We start from the raw sequence: 14,811 nt of genomic DNA, 5'->3' as shown, positions 1-14,811 counted from the left end.
ACACACACACACACACACACACACACACACACACACACACACACACACACACACACACACACACACACACACACACACACACACACACACGCACACACGCACACACGCGCACACACACACACACACACACACACACACACACACACACACACACACACACACTCACACACACACACACACACACACACACACACACACACACACACACACACACACACACACACACACACACACACACACACACACACACACACACACACACACACACACACACAGTTAGAGAGAGAGATCACCAGTGGTAGAAAAAGTACCCAACTGTCATACTTGAGTAAATGTAAAGCTACCTTAATAGAAAATGACTCAAGTAAAAGTCACCCAGTAAAATTCTACTTGAGTAGAAGTCTATAAGTATTTGGTTTAAAATATACATAAGTATCAAAGTAAAAGTATAAATCATTTCAAATTCCTTATATTAAACAAGCCAGATGGCACCATTTTCTTGTTTTTTATTTATTTACAGAAAGCCACGGGCACACTCCAACCTTCAAACATCATTTACAAACGAAGCATTAGTGTGTTTAGTGAGTTCGCCAGATCAGAGGCAGTAGGGATGAACAGAGATGTTCGGTTGATAAGTGCATGAATTTGACATTTTTCTGTCCTGCTGAGTATTCAAAATGTATGGAGTAAAAAGTACAATATTTTCTCAAGGAATGTAGTGAAATAAAAGTACAAGTAGTCAAAAATATAAATAGTAAAATAAAGTACAGATACCCCCCAAAAACGACTTAAGTAGTACTTTAAAGTATTCTTACTTAAGTACTATACACCACTGGAGATCACTGAAAACAGCAGCTCTGCTGCAGTAAATATCCACAGGCTGTGCACTGAAATTATTCCGCACTTCTGAGAATATACCAACAAATGTAGGTCTTTCAAACATGTAGGCCTAATATATAGGCAAAACAATGGTGGCTTGGGTTCCTCACTCAAAGTGTCATATGGGTCAGAAGGGCCTTGGGTCCCTAGACAGTATGGATGAGGTGAAATAGTTGGAAAATATTTTGTCTTGTACAACAGCACCCTCTAGAGGATTGTCAGTGCATCACCCAAATGCACCCCGACGAGTAACCACTTGATGGCAGTTGTACTTAGTTTTTAAATATTTAGATTTAATGCCCACAGCAGTTTACCACGTTATTCTTTTAGTTTACTGACATTATAATTGATCATTTACACTCATAGAATATTCTGGAATTACTAGGCTACATATGAGTGTGACATTAGTCTATATTATGAACAATTGAATAATCAGCTAGGTGGGATTCAGTATTTGTGCATAAATACAAATGCAGTGATTATGTTACAATATCACATTTCCGTTGGCTGTTTCATTTTTTCTTTACTTCTCAATAACTAACGATATCTGTGGGATTATAATAAATATCGCCACGTGACCATACGAATCGCAAAATACAAAACGCGTGAAGTCTGTCTCAAAGTATGTTTCCGTACTATTTTTGTCATGTGAGCGTTGTTTAAGGAGGAGCGTACAAATCCTCACGTCTTACAAGTTTAGTATAGCTTTCTGTTATTTTTAGTGGTTATGGTTGATAATAGTTATCAAAGCAGAAGCAACGCTTAAATATACGCTTTAACACAGCTAACTACTTGACATTTCTCTAACTTGCATCTGGATGGTGCAAATTGCAGCTGTCAGTGTCCAGCTCAGCTGTCAAACTGTTATCTGGTGATATGCGGTCCTTGAGCTATGTTCAGCATGTTAGTTTGGATTTCACCGGAACCCTTTTCCCTCGTGCAATTTGTCTTGGGGAGGCGGACAATGACTCGGTAAAATATCAGCAGCTAGACAATTATACAGCGATCTTTCATTGTGTCCATGTTTTCAGACATAGCCAATCCTTGAAAAAAATGTGTGTAGTCTCAATGCTCACGGCGTTAGTGTATCCACCTCCTAGGGCCAGTTATACATACTGTAGCCTACCAATGACATGTATCAACTCGTTTTTTTGCCAGTTATTTACCCACCTACGTGGCAACATATAAATCATTTTCCAGAAGTCATAAACTGCTCTGCTCACTCTCCAATTGCCCATTCGTTGTCCAGCTGTGCCTTTCTAGTCCCTGTACTGTAAATAGCAACTCCTGCTTTAGAGGGTCTGACTCATTCCCTCCAGTCACGATAAGAGGGTCAAGAGTGAAATGGTAGATGCCATAACAGTCCTCTTATCACATTCCTTGACCTTCAACATATTTATGACAACATATCTTATATCTATGGAAACAAAATGTCCTGACTGTACCCATGGCCTTGACACCAAAACCTTGACATGAACTGTTATTATTTTTGAACAGCTGAATGAACTTATCGTGGGTGACACCAGTGGAAAGCTGCATGTGTACAAGAACGATGACTCCAAGCCTTGGATCACTAGAACATGTGTGGGCATGGTAAGTGGCTGCTTAGAGGGCATTTGATCACCCCTCTTTGAGTTCAAATATCGTCACATTTAAGTACAACTGTAGTGGCGTTAAAGAGGGAATTTGAACATCCCTGCCTGCACATCAGATTTCTGTTGTTATTTTAGCAGATTTAGACAAATATTTAATGAATTATCTTTTTTGTTTCTTCTTTAGCTCACCTGTGTTGGTGTTGGAGACATCTGCAACTACGGAAGGGTGGGTGTGCAGAAACTGCATAGTCCTCCAGTCAGATGAGGAATAGTTGTGTTTTTCCCCCTTGCATCCAATGAGTGCTATCATCTAACTATTCACCGCCTTAACTTATCCATCAGAACTTTGTAGTTGCTGTGGGTGCAGAGGGATGGTTTAACCTGTTTGACCTGTCTGCAGTGGCAGGAGCCAAGTCAGATTCATCTGCTCCAGCCAGCAGGAGGCGCTGTTCTCTAATGACCAGAAACCCTGCTTCTCAGCACATTTCTGCCAGCACCAAAGTCATCCTTATTAGTGACATAGGTAACCTCTCTGTTCTGCACCCATTTCATCCTAGATGTAGGGAACCTCAATGCAATTGACGTTTCTGTTTTGACTGCTTTATTCTCAGCCGTGTGTGTGTGTGTGTGTGTGTGTGTGTGTGTGTGTGTGTGTGTGTGTGTGTGTGTGTGTGTGTGTGTGTGTGTGTGTGTGTGTACGCTTTCAAGATGGGGATGGGCGCAGTGAGCTTGTAGTGGGATACACAGACCGTGTGGTGAGAGCGTTCAGCTGGGAGGAGCCCACCGATTCTTCAGACCTGGGCTCTGGACAGCTGGTCCTGCTGAAGGAAGTGGCTTCTGGAGGGACAGGCAGGTCTATACACAAACATGGAATATGTCAATCAAAGGCTGAAAAACTCCTGAGGGGTTTCCTACGGAGTAATCTAGATTACTCAGTGTTTTCTGACCATCTTCAGCAAGCTTTACATTCCAGCTCAGGCTTGGTTCGTTCTACGACGGTGGATATTGCTCGTCTGCCTGCCGCTAACTCTAACAGGCTAGTAACGGCGCATGTCGCACATGGCTAGTCATGGCTAGTCAAACTCTTCATTGAGACAATGCTGAAACCTTCATCTATGAATTAATCAGTGCCACATTTTTATTTGTTCTGAGAGAAAAATTCCCGTGCAAGTTCAGCAGGCTATGGTGTGAAATAGGCTATTAAAAGTGCCGTCTTTATTTTCCAACTTTTCGTTAAGGCCGTCTTTGGTGTGTTTATCAATGCGCAAGCACCTTCCCACTCCTATTGATATTTGTTATTTATTAAGTCACACAAAAGTGTTACATTGCGTGAAGTTTAAAATACATTCAGTGTCTCCTGACCCCTCCTGTCTCAGCCTCCAGTATTTATGCTGCAGTAGTTTATGTGTCGGGGGGCTGGGGTCAGTTTGTTATATCTGGAGTACTTCTCCTGTCCTATTCGGTGTCCTGTGTGAATCTAAGTGTGCGTTCTCTAATTCTCTCCTTCTCTCTTTCTTTCTCTCTCTCGGAGGACCTGAGCCCTAGGACCATGCCCCAGGACTACCTGACATGATGACTCCTTGCTGTCCCCAGTCCACCTGGCCATGCTGCTGTTCCAGTTTCAACTGACCTGAGCCCTAGGACCATGCCCCAGGACTACCTGACATGATGACTCCTTGCTGTCCCCAGTCCACCTGGCCATGCTGCTGCTCCAGTTTCAACTTCCACCTGACTGTGCTGCTGCTCCAGTTTCAACTGTTCTGCCTTATTATTATTCGACCATGCTGGTCATTTATGAACATTTGAACATCTTGGCCATGTTCTGTTATAATCTCCACCCGGCACAGCCAGAAGAGGACTGGCCACCCCACATAGCCTGGTTCCTCTCTAGGTTTCTTCCTAGGTTTTGGCCTTTCTAGGGAGTTTTTCCTAGCCACCGTGCTTCTACACCTGCATTGCTTGCTGTTTGGGGTTTTAGGCTGGGTTTCTGTACAGCACTTTGAGATATCAGCTGATGTACGAAGGGCTATATAAATAAATTTGATTTGATTTGATTCTATCATTACTAAATGTGAAATGTGATATCTTAACATTAGTATTTTGTAGCACACAAAAAACATTTGATTAATAAAATATTGAGTCAGTCGTCTTCCTCAAATGGAGTCTTTGCAAGAGGGAGTGAATCTGAGTTAATTGATCCTCAACTCGTGGCTCAGTCATTTCATTCAGGGTAAGTGGAGTTAGCTTGCCCAGGAGCAGGTTCGTTCTGAAAGATTCGTTGCCATAGAAATTGACCTGGCTAAAAGCTGAGCTACTTTTGTATGACCGGTTATCCCAAGTTGAACTCTGGCCCGACATATAAACCCCACATAACACTGGATGACTTCACATCCTGTAAAGTGTACACTCTACTATTTCTAATCCATTACTTCCTCCTGTGACAGGTGGACAGCCTGTCAGTATACTCAGACCAAGAGGGTCTTCCTGAACTGATGGTGTCCCAGCCTGGTTGTGGCTTTGCCATCCTGCTGTGCACATGGACGCAACAGGGCTCCTCTGAGGCGGGGCCTGGGGAGGAGGCTCCACCCACTCCTGGCAGGTACATACCACTGGACATGCAGAGCACCTAATACATCTTTAGATGACTGTTGGTGTCCAGCACTGAGTGCTGCTGTAAACGTATTAATAATTAATTCCATTTCTATGGCTTTAATGTTTTCCTTAACCCTGTGAGAACCAGTGGTCTGCAGGTCTTGAGCTGTTTTAGTTCTTACATTTTTTTTTATCAGACTGTCGTTTTATTATTATTAATATTATTATTATATGCAGTTTAAACAATACTCTTGATGCCATTAACAATTTGAAGCATAAAATGTTGGTAATTTTAGTATGTGAACAATGTGATCGTGTAGTTTTTTTTGTGTTCCAGGCACACTGAAACTGATGGACAGTTCAGAGCAGTTGAAGTGGTCAGTGCAGGTGGATCACCAGCTTTTTGCTCTGCAGAAGCTGGACATCACAGTGAGTTTATAAAAACAGTATACGTTTTTTTAGTGACTGCCTGTGACCGTGCGGTTTTTGACTGTGCCTCTTGTCTCCAGGGCGACGGCAGAGAGGAGGTGGTGGCGTGTGCCTGGGACGGTCAGACCTACATCATCGACCACAACCGTAAGGTGGTGCGCTTCCAGTTTGACGAGAACGTCAATGCTTTCTGTGCAGGTGAGATCTCATTCTGAACCACAAATTCTTGTCAGATCCCTCACCTATGTATACCTGATTTACGTGATGACGAAGCAAATGATATTGACAGTATTAATACAAAAAATGTTTCCAGCTCATGTCACCATTAGATGGCAGTGTTGGACTTCAGGCTCACATAAAACAAGCTACATCCTCTCTATCTCCCACTCTCTCGCTCGCTGTCAAATGCTGTCTCTCCAATTTCTGCACAAGCCCCAGTGCCTCTGAGAGCAGAGAGAGATCCTATTGTTATCTAATAAGAGGATTAAAGAAATGGGCAAGAGAGAATCAAATTAAATTATTTTTGTCACATGCCTTTTTAACAACAGGTGTGTAGTAACTGTGAAATGCTAATTTCCGGGCGCTTTCCAACAACGCAGAGGATAATACAAATAATAATAATACCCCAAGGAATAAATGCAGAATGTGTAACGATGAACGCATGTTGAAGCTACAGACAGGACTATCAGAGTCGGTGTGTGAACAACACACACTCAGGGGTCATCCATGCTTTGTCTCTGTGGTTATTGGAATGAATTAGTTCAGCCTCACCACTGTTGGCATTGCTTGCGAAACACGCATTATTATAGGCCAGTGTTCACAGGGCCACAGTGATGAGCAAATATTTTCTTACAAAAAAACCTGCATTGTTGGTTAAGGGCTTGTCATTTCATGGTAAGGTCTACGACACCTGTTGTATTCGGCGCATGTAACAAATAACATCTGATTTTATTTATGTGATTTGAACAATCCTATTTCTAAGCCTCTCCTATTGTCACTGAATGTATATTTTACTGTAATGATTAGGGCCTGGAGTTTTTCCTGATTAAGACATGTGATTAGGGGAAACCCTTGTTGTCTAACCGGCCTTAGATGTTGGTGTTTAACAGGTCAGTACACCTGTAAGGATGGCAAGAACAGCCCCTGTCTGGTGTACGTCAGCTTCAACCACAAGATCTATGTGTACTGGAGGGTGGAGCTGGAGCGCATGGAGCCCACCCATCTCCTTAGGGTCCTGGAGGAGAGGCCAGAGTTCAAGGCCCGGCTGGAGCAACTGGGAGTGGGTGAGTTGGAGTTAAACAACAATGTAAACCTAAAAGCTACTCTCACTCAAACCATATCAAGGAAAAAAACGAGTTAGTTCTAACCTCCTCCGCAGGCTCGTTACTAGAGAGAGCCGACAGGTGGACTAAGTAGGTCAAAATACAAAAATAATCTTGCATGTAATTTAATTCGAACACAGCACCAGGTAGAAAGCTCCTGGTTTTCCCTGTCCACCATTTTGTTTAGTTCCCCATTAACTCAGCTAATGCTACCTGACACACAAACAGTGCATGTACTGTTCTGTATTCATGTCCTCTAACTGAGAGTAAGGGAAACAGATTAAATGTGTGTGTCCTCTACTAGTCTAAATGTATGTAAAAACCTGTCCCCGCCAGCAGACTGTTGTTCTGATGCGTGACTGGAGTATTTATAGAGGCAGAGTCTGGAATCCACGCATTCACTCCTGTGGAGCAGACGGGACCACTCTCTTCATCTCTCTCTGCCTCTCTCTTCTTTGCTCTCTATATCCCAGGGGAATTCTCTCTCAGCAGGCTAGCAACACTGTCAAAGGGCTGCCCAGATTCACAAACACATCACACACACACACACACACACACACACACACACTGAGGGACACATCTAGAGACGTACAGAAGTTCCATCACACAGCTGTTCATTGTAGGGTGTGGGTGGACATGCACAGGACAGACTGGGGATATACAGTTGAAGTCGGAAGTTTACATACACCTTAGCCAAATATATTGTTATTCACAATTCTTGACATTTAATCCTAGTAAGAATTATCTGTCTTAGGTCAGTTAGAATCACCAACTTATTTTAAGAATTTGAAATTTCAGAATAATAGAGAGTAATTTATTTCAGCTTTTATTTCTTTCATCACATTCCCAGTGGGTCAGAAGTTTACATACACGCAATTAGTATTTGGTAGCATTGCCTTTAAATTGTTTAACTTGGGTCAAACATTTCGGGTAGCCTTCCACAAGCTTCCCACAATAAGTTGGGTGAGTCAGGTTTGTAGGCCTCCTTGCTCGCACACGCTTTTTCAGTTCTGCCCACAGTTTTTCTATGGGATTGAGGTCAGGGCTTTGTGATGGCCACTCCAATACCTTGACTTTGTTGTCCTTAAGCCATTTTGCCACAACTTTGGAAGAATGCTTGGGGTCATTGTCCATCTGGAAGACCCATTTGCGACCAAGCTTTAACTTCCTGACTGATGTCTTGAGATGTTGCTTCAATATATCCACATCATTTTCCATCCACATCATTTTCCTGCCTCATGATGCCATCTATTTTGTGAAGTGCACCAGCTCCTCCTGCAGCAAATCACCCCCACAACATGATGCTGCCACCCCCTTGCTTCACAGTTGGGATGGTGTTCTTCGGCTTGCAAGCTTCCCTCTTTTTCTTACAAACATAACGACGGTCATTATGGCCAAACAGTTCTATTTTTGTTTTATCAGACCAGAGGACATTTCTCCAAAAAGTACGATCTTTGTCCCAATGTGCAGTTGCAAACCGTAGTCTGGCTTTTTTATGGCGGTTTTAGAGCAGTGGCTTCTTCCTTGCTGAGGAAGAGGCTTTTTTTTTTTTATGTCGATATAGGACTGGTTTTACATTTTCCTCCAGAATCCTCACAAGGTCCTTTGCTGTTGTTCTGGGATTGATTTGCATTTTTGCACTAAAGTGCGTTCATCTCTAGGAGACAGAACGCGTCTCCTTCCTGAGCGGTATGACGGCTGCGTGGTCCCATGTTGTTTATACGTGCGTACTATTGTTTGTACAGATGAAGGTGGTACCTTCAAGCATTTGAAAATTGCTCCCAAGGATGAACCAGACTTGTGGAGGTCTACAATTTTTCTTCTGCGGTCTTGGCTGGTTTCTTTTGATTTTCCCATGATGTCAAGCAAAGAGGCACCGAGTTTGAAGGTAGACCTTGAAATACATCCACAGGTACACCTCCAAATGACTCAAATGATGTCAATTAGCCTATCAGAAGCTGCTAAAGCCATGATGTCATTTTCTGGAATTTTCCAAGCTGTTTAAAGGCACAGTATGTAAACATCTGACCCACTGGAATTGTGATACAGTGAATTATAAGTGATATAATCTGTCTGTAAACAAGTGTTGGAAAAAGTACTTGTGTCATGCACAACGTAGATGTCCTAACCGACTTGCCAAAACTATAGTTTGTTAACAAGAAATTTGTAGGGTGGTTGAAAAACGAGTTTTAATGACTCCAACGTAAGTGTATGTAAACTTCCGACTTCAACTGTATTATACATCATGTGAATAGAGAGAAATATTAATGGTGTCTTTTTGTAGGCACCACTCTGCCATGGTTCGTTGGGCAAGGCCTATGGGTAAATGAATGGAGGTTTTGGATATACGCGATGAAACAAGGTTGGTGGTAAACACAGGCTTAGGGGATCTTGTTCTATGAGACGATCTTCATCTGCTAACATCACTTTTTTTGTGAATTCTGAAGCATTTATGTCATCAAAAAAAGCACACAGTGCACATGAAAGGCTTCATAATTCATAAAGGCCATGTTTACTGCCTGATATTATCTCATCGAACAAAACGTAGAAGATCTCCTAAGCCTGTGTTAACCTCAGACCTTATTTTCGGCGTTTATCCCAAAACCCTGTTCTTTCCCATTCATTTCCCCCAAAGAAACGAACCAGAGGTATCTCTTTTCCGTTTGTTTTTAGGACGACAAGCTGCCGAGCTCTATACAGGCTCATCTTTCTGCTACATGAGCACTATCTCCATCTGTACCTGGGCTGTCCCACCAATGAATGACATAGACTGCACTACATAATACAGTAGCTAGCTTCCTGTCTGTTTATGTTTGTGTTGCGTATGCACGTACTGTGTGACTGTTCGTTTGTACTATACTCTGCTGCTCTGCATGGCCCTCTCTGTTGGAGCCAGTAGCTGCTGTGCTCACAGAGTGACAGATGGTCCAGCTACCAGACCCAGTGGGGGCTGCTGAGGGGAGAACGGCTCATAATAATGGCCGGAACGGCGCAAATGGAATGGCATCAAACCCCTGGAAACCATGTGTTTGATGTATTTGATACCATTCCCTGATTCTGCTCCAGTCATTACAACGAGCCCGTCCTCCCAAATTAAGGTACCACCAACCTCCTGTGCACGACACTGACAACTTCTATATAAACACTGGCATCCTGGCTACAGGGCAGACACGCTGTTGAACTGTCTCCTGTTTCAACAACAGAATGAAGCACTAAGCAGGGTAAATCAATTTGGCCCAAAGAAATGATCATTAATCCCTTAATTAGCCTCTTGATTAAATCAAAGGTCTGGTGAGCTGACTGCTCGCCTAAATGATTACATAGTCTGCAGATAGCCATTTCAGGTAGGCCTTATTCATAAAAAAAACAAAAGATTTCCTAACAGCAGCTAAGCCTCGTAGCTTCCTGTTCCTGCAGCGTGTTAATAATTGAACCCCTGGGCGTGTTGGTGCTCCTTCCTGCGATTTCAGAGAACTGTTACCTAACTCATCATGAGACACATAGTGGTCATTGAGACTGAGGAGGGGGTAGGGACAGAGGGAGAGGGGGGGTAGGGACAGAGAGAGAGAGAGGGGGGGTAGGGACAGAGAGGGACAGAGAGAGGGACAAAGGGTGTAGGGACAGAGGGGGTAGGGACAGAGAGAGACAAAGGGGGTAGGGACAGAGGGGACTAAGGACAGAGAGAGACAAAGGGGGTAGGGACAGAGGGGGGGGGGGGGGTAGGGACAGAGAGGGAGAGGGGTGGGGTGGGGTAGGGACAGAGAGAGAGGGGGGGGTAGGGACAGAGAGGGGGGGGGACAGAGAGAGACAGAGAGAGACAGAGGGGGCAGGGACAGGGACAGAGGGGGCAGGGACAGAGAGGGCAGGGACAGAGAGGGAGAGGGGGCAGGGACAGCGAGAGAGAGGGGGCAGGGACAGAGAGAAAGGGTAGGGAGAGAGAGAGGGGGTAGGGACAGAGAGAGAGAGAGAGAGGGACAAAGGGTGTAGGGACAGAGGGGGTAGGGACAGAGAGAGACAAAGGGGGTAGGGACAGAGGGGGCTAAGGACAGAGAGAGACAAAGGGGGTAGGGACAGAGCGAGAGAGGGGGGGGGCAGGGACAGAGGGGGCAGGGACAGAGGGGGCAGGGACAGAGGGGGCAGGGACAGAGGGGGCAGGGACAGAGGGGGCAGGGACAGAGAGAGAGAGAGGGGGCAGGGACAGAGAGAGAGAGGGGGCAGGGACAGAGGGAGAGAGAGGGGGCAGGGACAGAGAGAGAGAGAGGGGGAAGGGACAGAGAGAGAGAGGGGGCAGGGACAGAGAGGGGGCAGGGACAGAGAGAGAGAGAGGGGGAAGGGACAGAGAGAGAGAGAGGGGGGCGGGGACAGAGAGAGAGAGAGGGGGCGGGGACAGAGAGAGAGAGAGGGGGGCGGGGACAGAGAGAGAGAGAGGGGGCGGGGACAGAGAGAGAGAGAGGGGGCGGGGACAGAGAGAGAGAGAGGGGGCGGGGACAGAGAGAGAGAGAGGGGGCAGGGACAGAGAGAGAAAGGGGGTAGGGACAGAGAGAGTAAGGGGCTAGGGAGAGAGAGAGCGAGAGGGAGGGAGGTAGGGAGAAGTAGGGAGAGGGGGTTGAGAGAGAGAGGGAGGTAGGGAGAGTAAGGGAGAAGTAGGGAGAGGGGGTTGGGAGAGAGAGAAGGGAGTGGAAGAGAAAGAGGCTCAAAGAGAGGGAGATGTTAGAGAGAAAAGGAGTGACAGACTGTAGCTAGAGAGAGAGAGGTCCTTATGGCTAAACCCAGTTTGCAGTGCGACATCATTTTATTGCTGATAGATAGCGCTGCCTGTGTGTGTGTAGCTGTCGCCTGTCACCAAGTCTGAGTTCCACACACAATGGTAGACATCTTCACCCACCCATCACAAATAACAACCAAACGCATCCCCCTTCTCTGACTGTCGACAGACCTGAGGTATTATATATGAGTCATTGCTTAATAACACGGAAGGGAGTAAAGTAAATGTATCTACAGTGTGTTTTATGTTTATCAGGAACCTTCTTTTCTCTGGCTTCACAATGTGACAATGCAGGATCATTCTGGCTGTTGCTGTACAAGGCGTCGTGAGGAGAGATGCTTGTTATACCTATGGGGACTTTTATCTCTCTGCTTGTGTTTATTTCAGCAGTAGATGAATAAGCTGAGTGTCTTCTCAGCAGCGTTGCCATGCAGATGGTAGAGTTGACTTTGTACCACCACTCTCAGGTGTTTCACTGTGGCAAGCTGAAACAGTTATGTTAAGTGAACCTGTGTACCTGTCTGCAGTATGTCATTACTATGTAAATATGGCTTTGAACAACACTTACAAAGTTGGGCCCTCAACAAGAAAGCTCTGACATGCAGCTACTACATACTGTCTGTCTGCATCTCTTGGTTTAACATCCTGCCCTAATGCATTTTCTTTAAGGGGCCAGCTATATGAATGGCCCATCCGTAATGCATGCCACCCTGCTTCTGCATGATGATGTCACACTTTTTCTGCATTACCTTCCCTAAAGCAACCATGGTCATGCATTCTAAACTCCCCAGTTTAAGTGAATGCCGGTAGAATAGCTCCTCAGAGCAGCAGGGAGCTCCTCCACTGGCTCAGCTGTGATTTATTCATCTAAAGCAGTGCTCTCATCTACATTTCAAAACCCACGCTGACTCAACCCCACTAAAGACAGAGTTTAATACAGAGCGACTCGGTCGAGCCACTGCGGTCCTTCATGAGGAGTTCAGTTTTGTTGTTGCGGCCCTTCCCTGCCCTAAGGCAATGTGCCGGTTTGGGTTCAATATTTATTCCCAGCTTTTCATCTTGTAAGTTATACCAAATGTCAGCCATTTTAGTCCCATTCTCTCTGTCTTTTTGTTCCGTGATCGTTGATCCTGAAGGATCTGGAGAGGTACTGCTGTTACATAATTACCAACAGCGTTATGTAACTTGACCATCAGCAGCAAGACCGTACTCTTGTTTGTCAGTTTTGTATTGCAGAGGACTTGTAAGTCGAGGCAACAAGCGTAAACACTGGGTGACTGCTGGATGGGTCTATAGGAGAATCCTCCTTTCTCCCAAAGGGAAGATCCTATATCAGCCTCTAGTCTGTCTACTCTGGTTCTCATGTATTATAAATGAGGAGGGACGAGTGGAGGACTCAGTGGCTGCCTCAAGTGTGTACTGTATGTGTGTGTCTAGACTCTGGGCTCAGGTGTCTCTTGGGTATCATACTCTGGAGCTCCCCTCCCCTTTATGGGCCAAGGCCCTGCAGTGCAGTGTGTACCAAAGCGTGGACCCTTTGTTTTTCATCTGTTTAGTTTCACTTCTCAAGGTTAGAAGTTGCATACAGGTAGCTGCCAAAATAATGGAAACAACGAGAAATTGAAAGCAGGTGCTTCCACACAGGTTCCTGAGTTAGTTAAGTGTTTAACATCGTGCTTAGGGTCATGTAAAAAATATATAAATCTGGGCAGGCCATTATTTCTCCTTGTGGAGGAGGTGTGTCTCATCCCTCCAATAGAGTTCCACACCCTATTAAGACATTTTTATGTTGGGGGTTTCCTTTATTTTGTCAGTTTCCTGTATGTTAATTAAGGTATTTAATGAACCGGTGATGGGAACTGTAGAATGATGTGTGTGTTCTATGTCCTCCTTCCTCTCTGTTGATCATTATATTCATGGGTCTGGCCAGGCTGTTCAACAAGTTATGGGATTATGTTTTTAGGTTGATCGTTGCGCCCGTTACTGTGGCATGAGAAAAACAACGCTGATATATGCCCTTATATGTAGCCGGCTCATTGGTCAGCAGCATTCCTATCAGCTTTGTCGAGACTTGTTCCTGTTTTGCCCGTTAATGGTCAAACGGTTGGCACATCAGTGTGTCACGCTGCTTCCCAGGACCTGTGTCTCTGTGCGTCAAGACTGAAGGGACAGAAAAACACTGCATTCTATAACTGGGTTCCACTTGGGTCTCGACTTCTGACTCCGTCTGCCGACTAAGGCCTCTGACTGCAGTCCCAGTACTTGCTACATCACGTGGTTATTCAGTATATCAAATCTTCTAATGTTAGTTTCTTAAGTGTTTGTCTACTTTATGTAGACGTGTGTCAAACCCCTGCAAATAGAGTCATGTCAAGACCAGCAATTGGTTCCATATTTTATTTATTTATTTATTTCCCACATAGGACACAGCTGGCCTGGTATAATAAATGCAACATGGAGGAGTGGAATGGTTCCTGTGTGAATTTGACCTTTGCCCTGACATTTCCCCAATGCCATCAGGCTGGATGTTACACTATCTAATACAGAAGCAGCAGACAGATGACCCTGGGAACTAACCACCCAGGGGTAATGTCCCCACCAGCTGTGTGTGTGTGTGTGTGTGTGTGTGTGTGTGTGTGTGTGTGTGTGTGTGTGTGTGTGTGTGTGTGTGTGTGTGTGTGTGTGTGTATTTAAGCAATGGGAGCTATTCTTGTCTCCACTCTCCTGTAGTTTTTACCATTTGTATTGATAGACAGTGTTGACATCTGTTTGGTCTCACTTGTCCAGGTTAGAAGTTAGAGCTCGTAACAGAAGTTCATTAGGGAATAGAGTAAAGCGACGATGGGGACTGTAGATTGATGTGTGTGTTCTATGTCCTCCTTCCTCTCTGTTGATCATTATATTCATGGGTCTGGCCAGGCTGTTCAACAAGTTATGGGATTATGTTTTTAAGTTGTCTCTCCCATTACCGTGGCATAAGAAAAACAACACTTTTGTTTTGACTGTGTGTAATGGACGGAGGACTTGTGTTTTGACTGTGTGTAATGGACGGAGGACTTGTGTTTTGACTGTGTGTAATGGACGGAGGACTTTTGTTTTGACTGTGTGTAATGGACGGAGGACTTTTGTTTTGACTGTGTGTAATGGACGGAGGACTTGTGTTTTGACTGGGTGTAATGGACGGAGGACTTGTGTTTTGACTGTGTGTAATGGACGGAGGACTTGTGTT

The 14,811-nt window shown here is 44.9% G+C and overlaps 1 protein-coding gene across 4 annotated transcripts in view; it reads left to right on the top strand.

The window, feature by feature from the left end:
- Nucleotides 1-1,522: 1,522 nt before the first annotated feature.
- The window catches only part of LOC109910263 (UPF0577 protein KIAA1324-like), a 77,116-nt gene continuing 63,827 nt past the window's right edge, over nt 1,523-14,811 (top strand). For 3 of the 4 annotated variants that reach the window (XM_031831645.1, XM_031831646.1, XM_031831648.1), the window contains exons 1-8: nt 1,523-1,851; nt 2,377-2,472; nt 2,659-2,997; nt 3,183-3,323; nt 4,919-5,073; nt 5,404-5,495; nt 5,576-5,693; nt 6,605-6,778. In XM_031831645.1, coding sequence (XP_031687505.1) covers nt 5,679-5,693; nt 6,605-6,778 — 189 coding nt within the window. In that variant the 5' untranslated portion in view covers nt 1,523-1,851; nt 2,377-2,472; nt 2,659-2,997; ... (2 more) ...; nt 5,404-5,495; nt 5,576-5,678. Of the gene's footprint in view, nt 1,852-2,376; nt 2,473-2,658; nt 2,998-3,182; nt 3,324-4,446; nt 5,074-5,403; nt 5,496-5,575; nt 5,694-6,604; nt 6,779-14,811 lie in introns of those variants that run through there. The other variant, XR_004210980.1, reaches the window with a different exon arrangement.

Source organism: Oncorhynchus kisutch, linkage group LG9, assembly GCF_002021735.2.
Source record: "Oncorhynchus kisutch isolate 150728-3 linkage group LG9, Okis_V2, whole genome shotgun sequence".
NCBI classification, from domain to species: Eukaryota; Metazoa; Chordata; class Actinopteri; order Salmoniformes; family Salmonidae; genus Oncorhynchus; species Oncorhynchus kisutch.
Note: the sequence above shows the minus strand (reverse complement) of the source record. Positions and strands in the feature narration are given on the sequence as shown.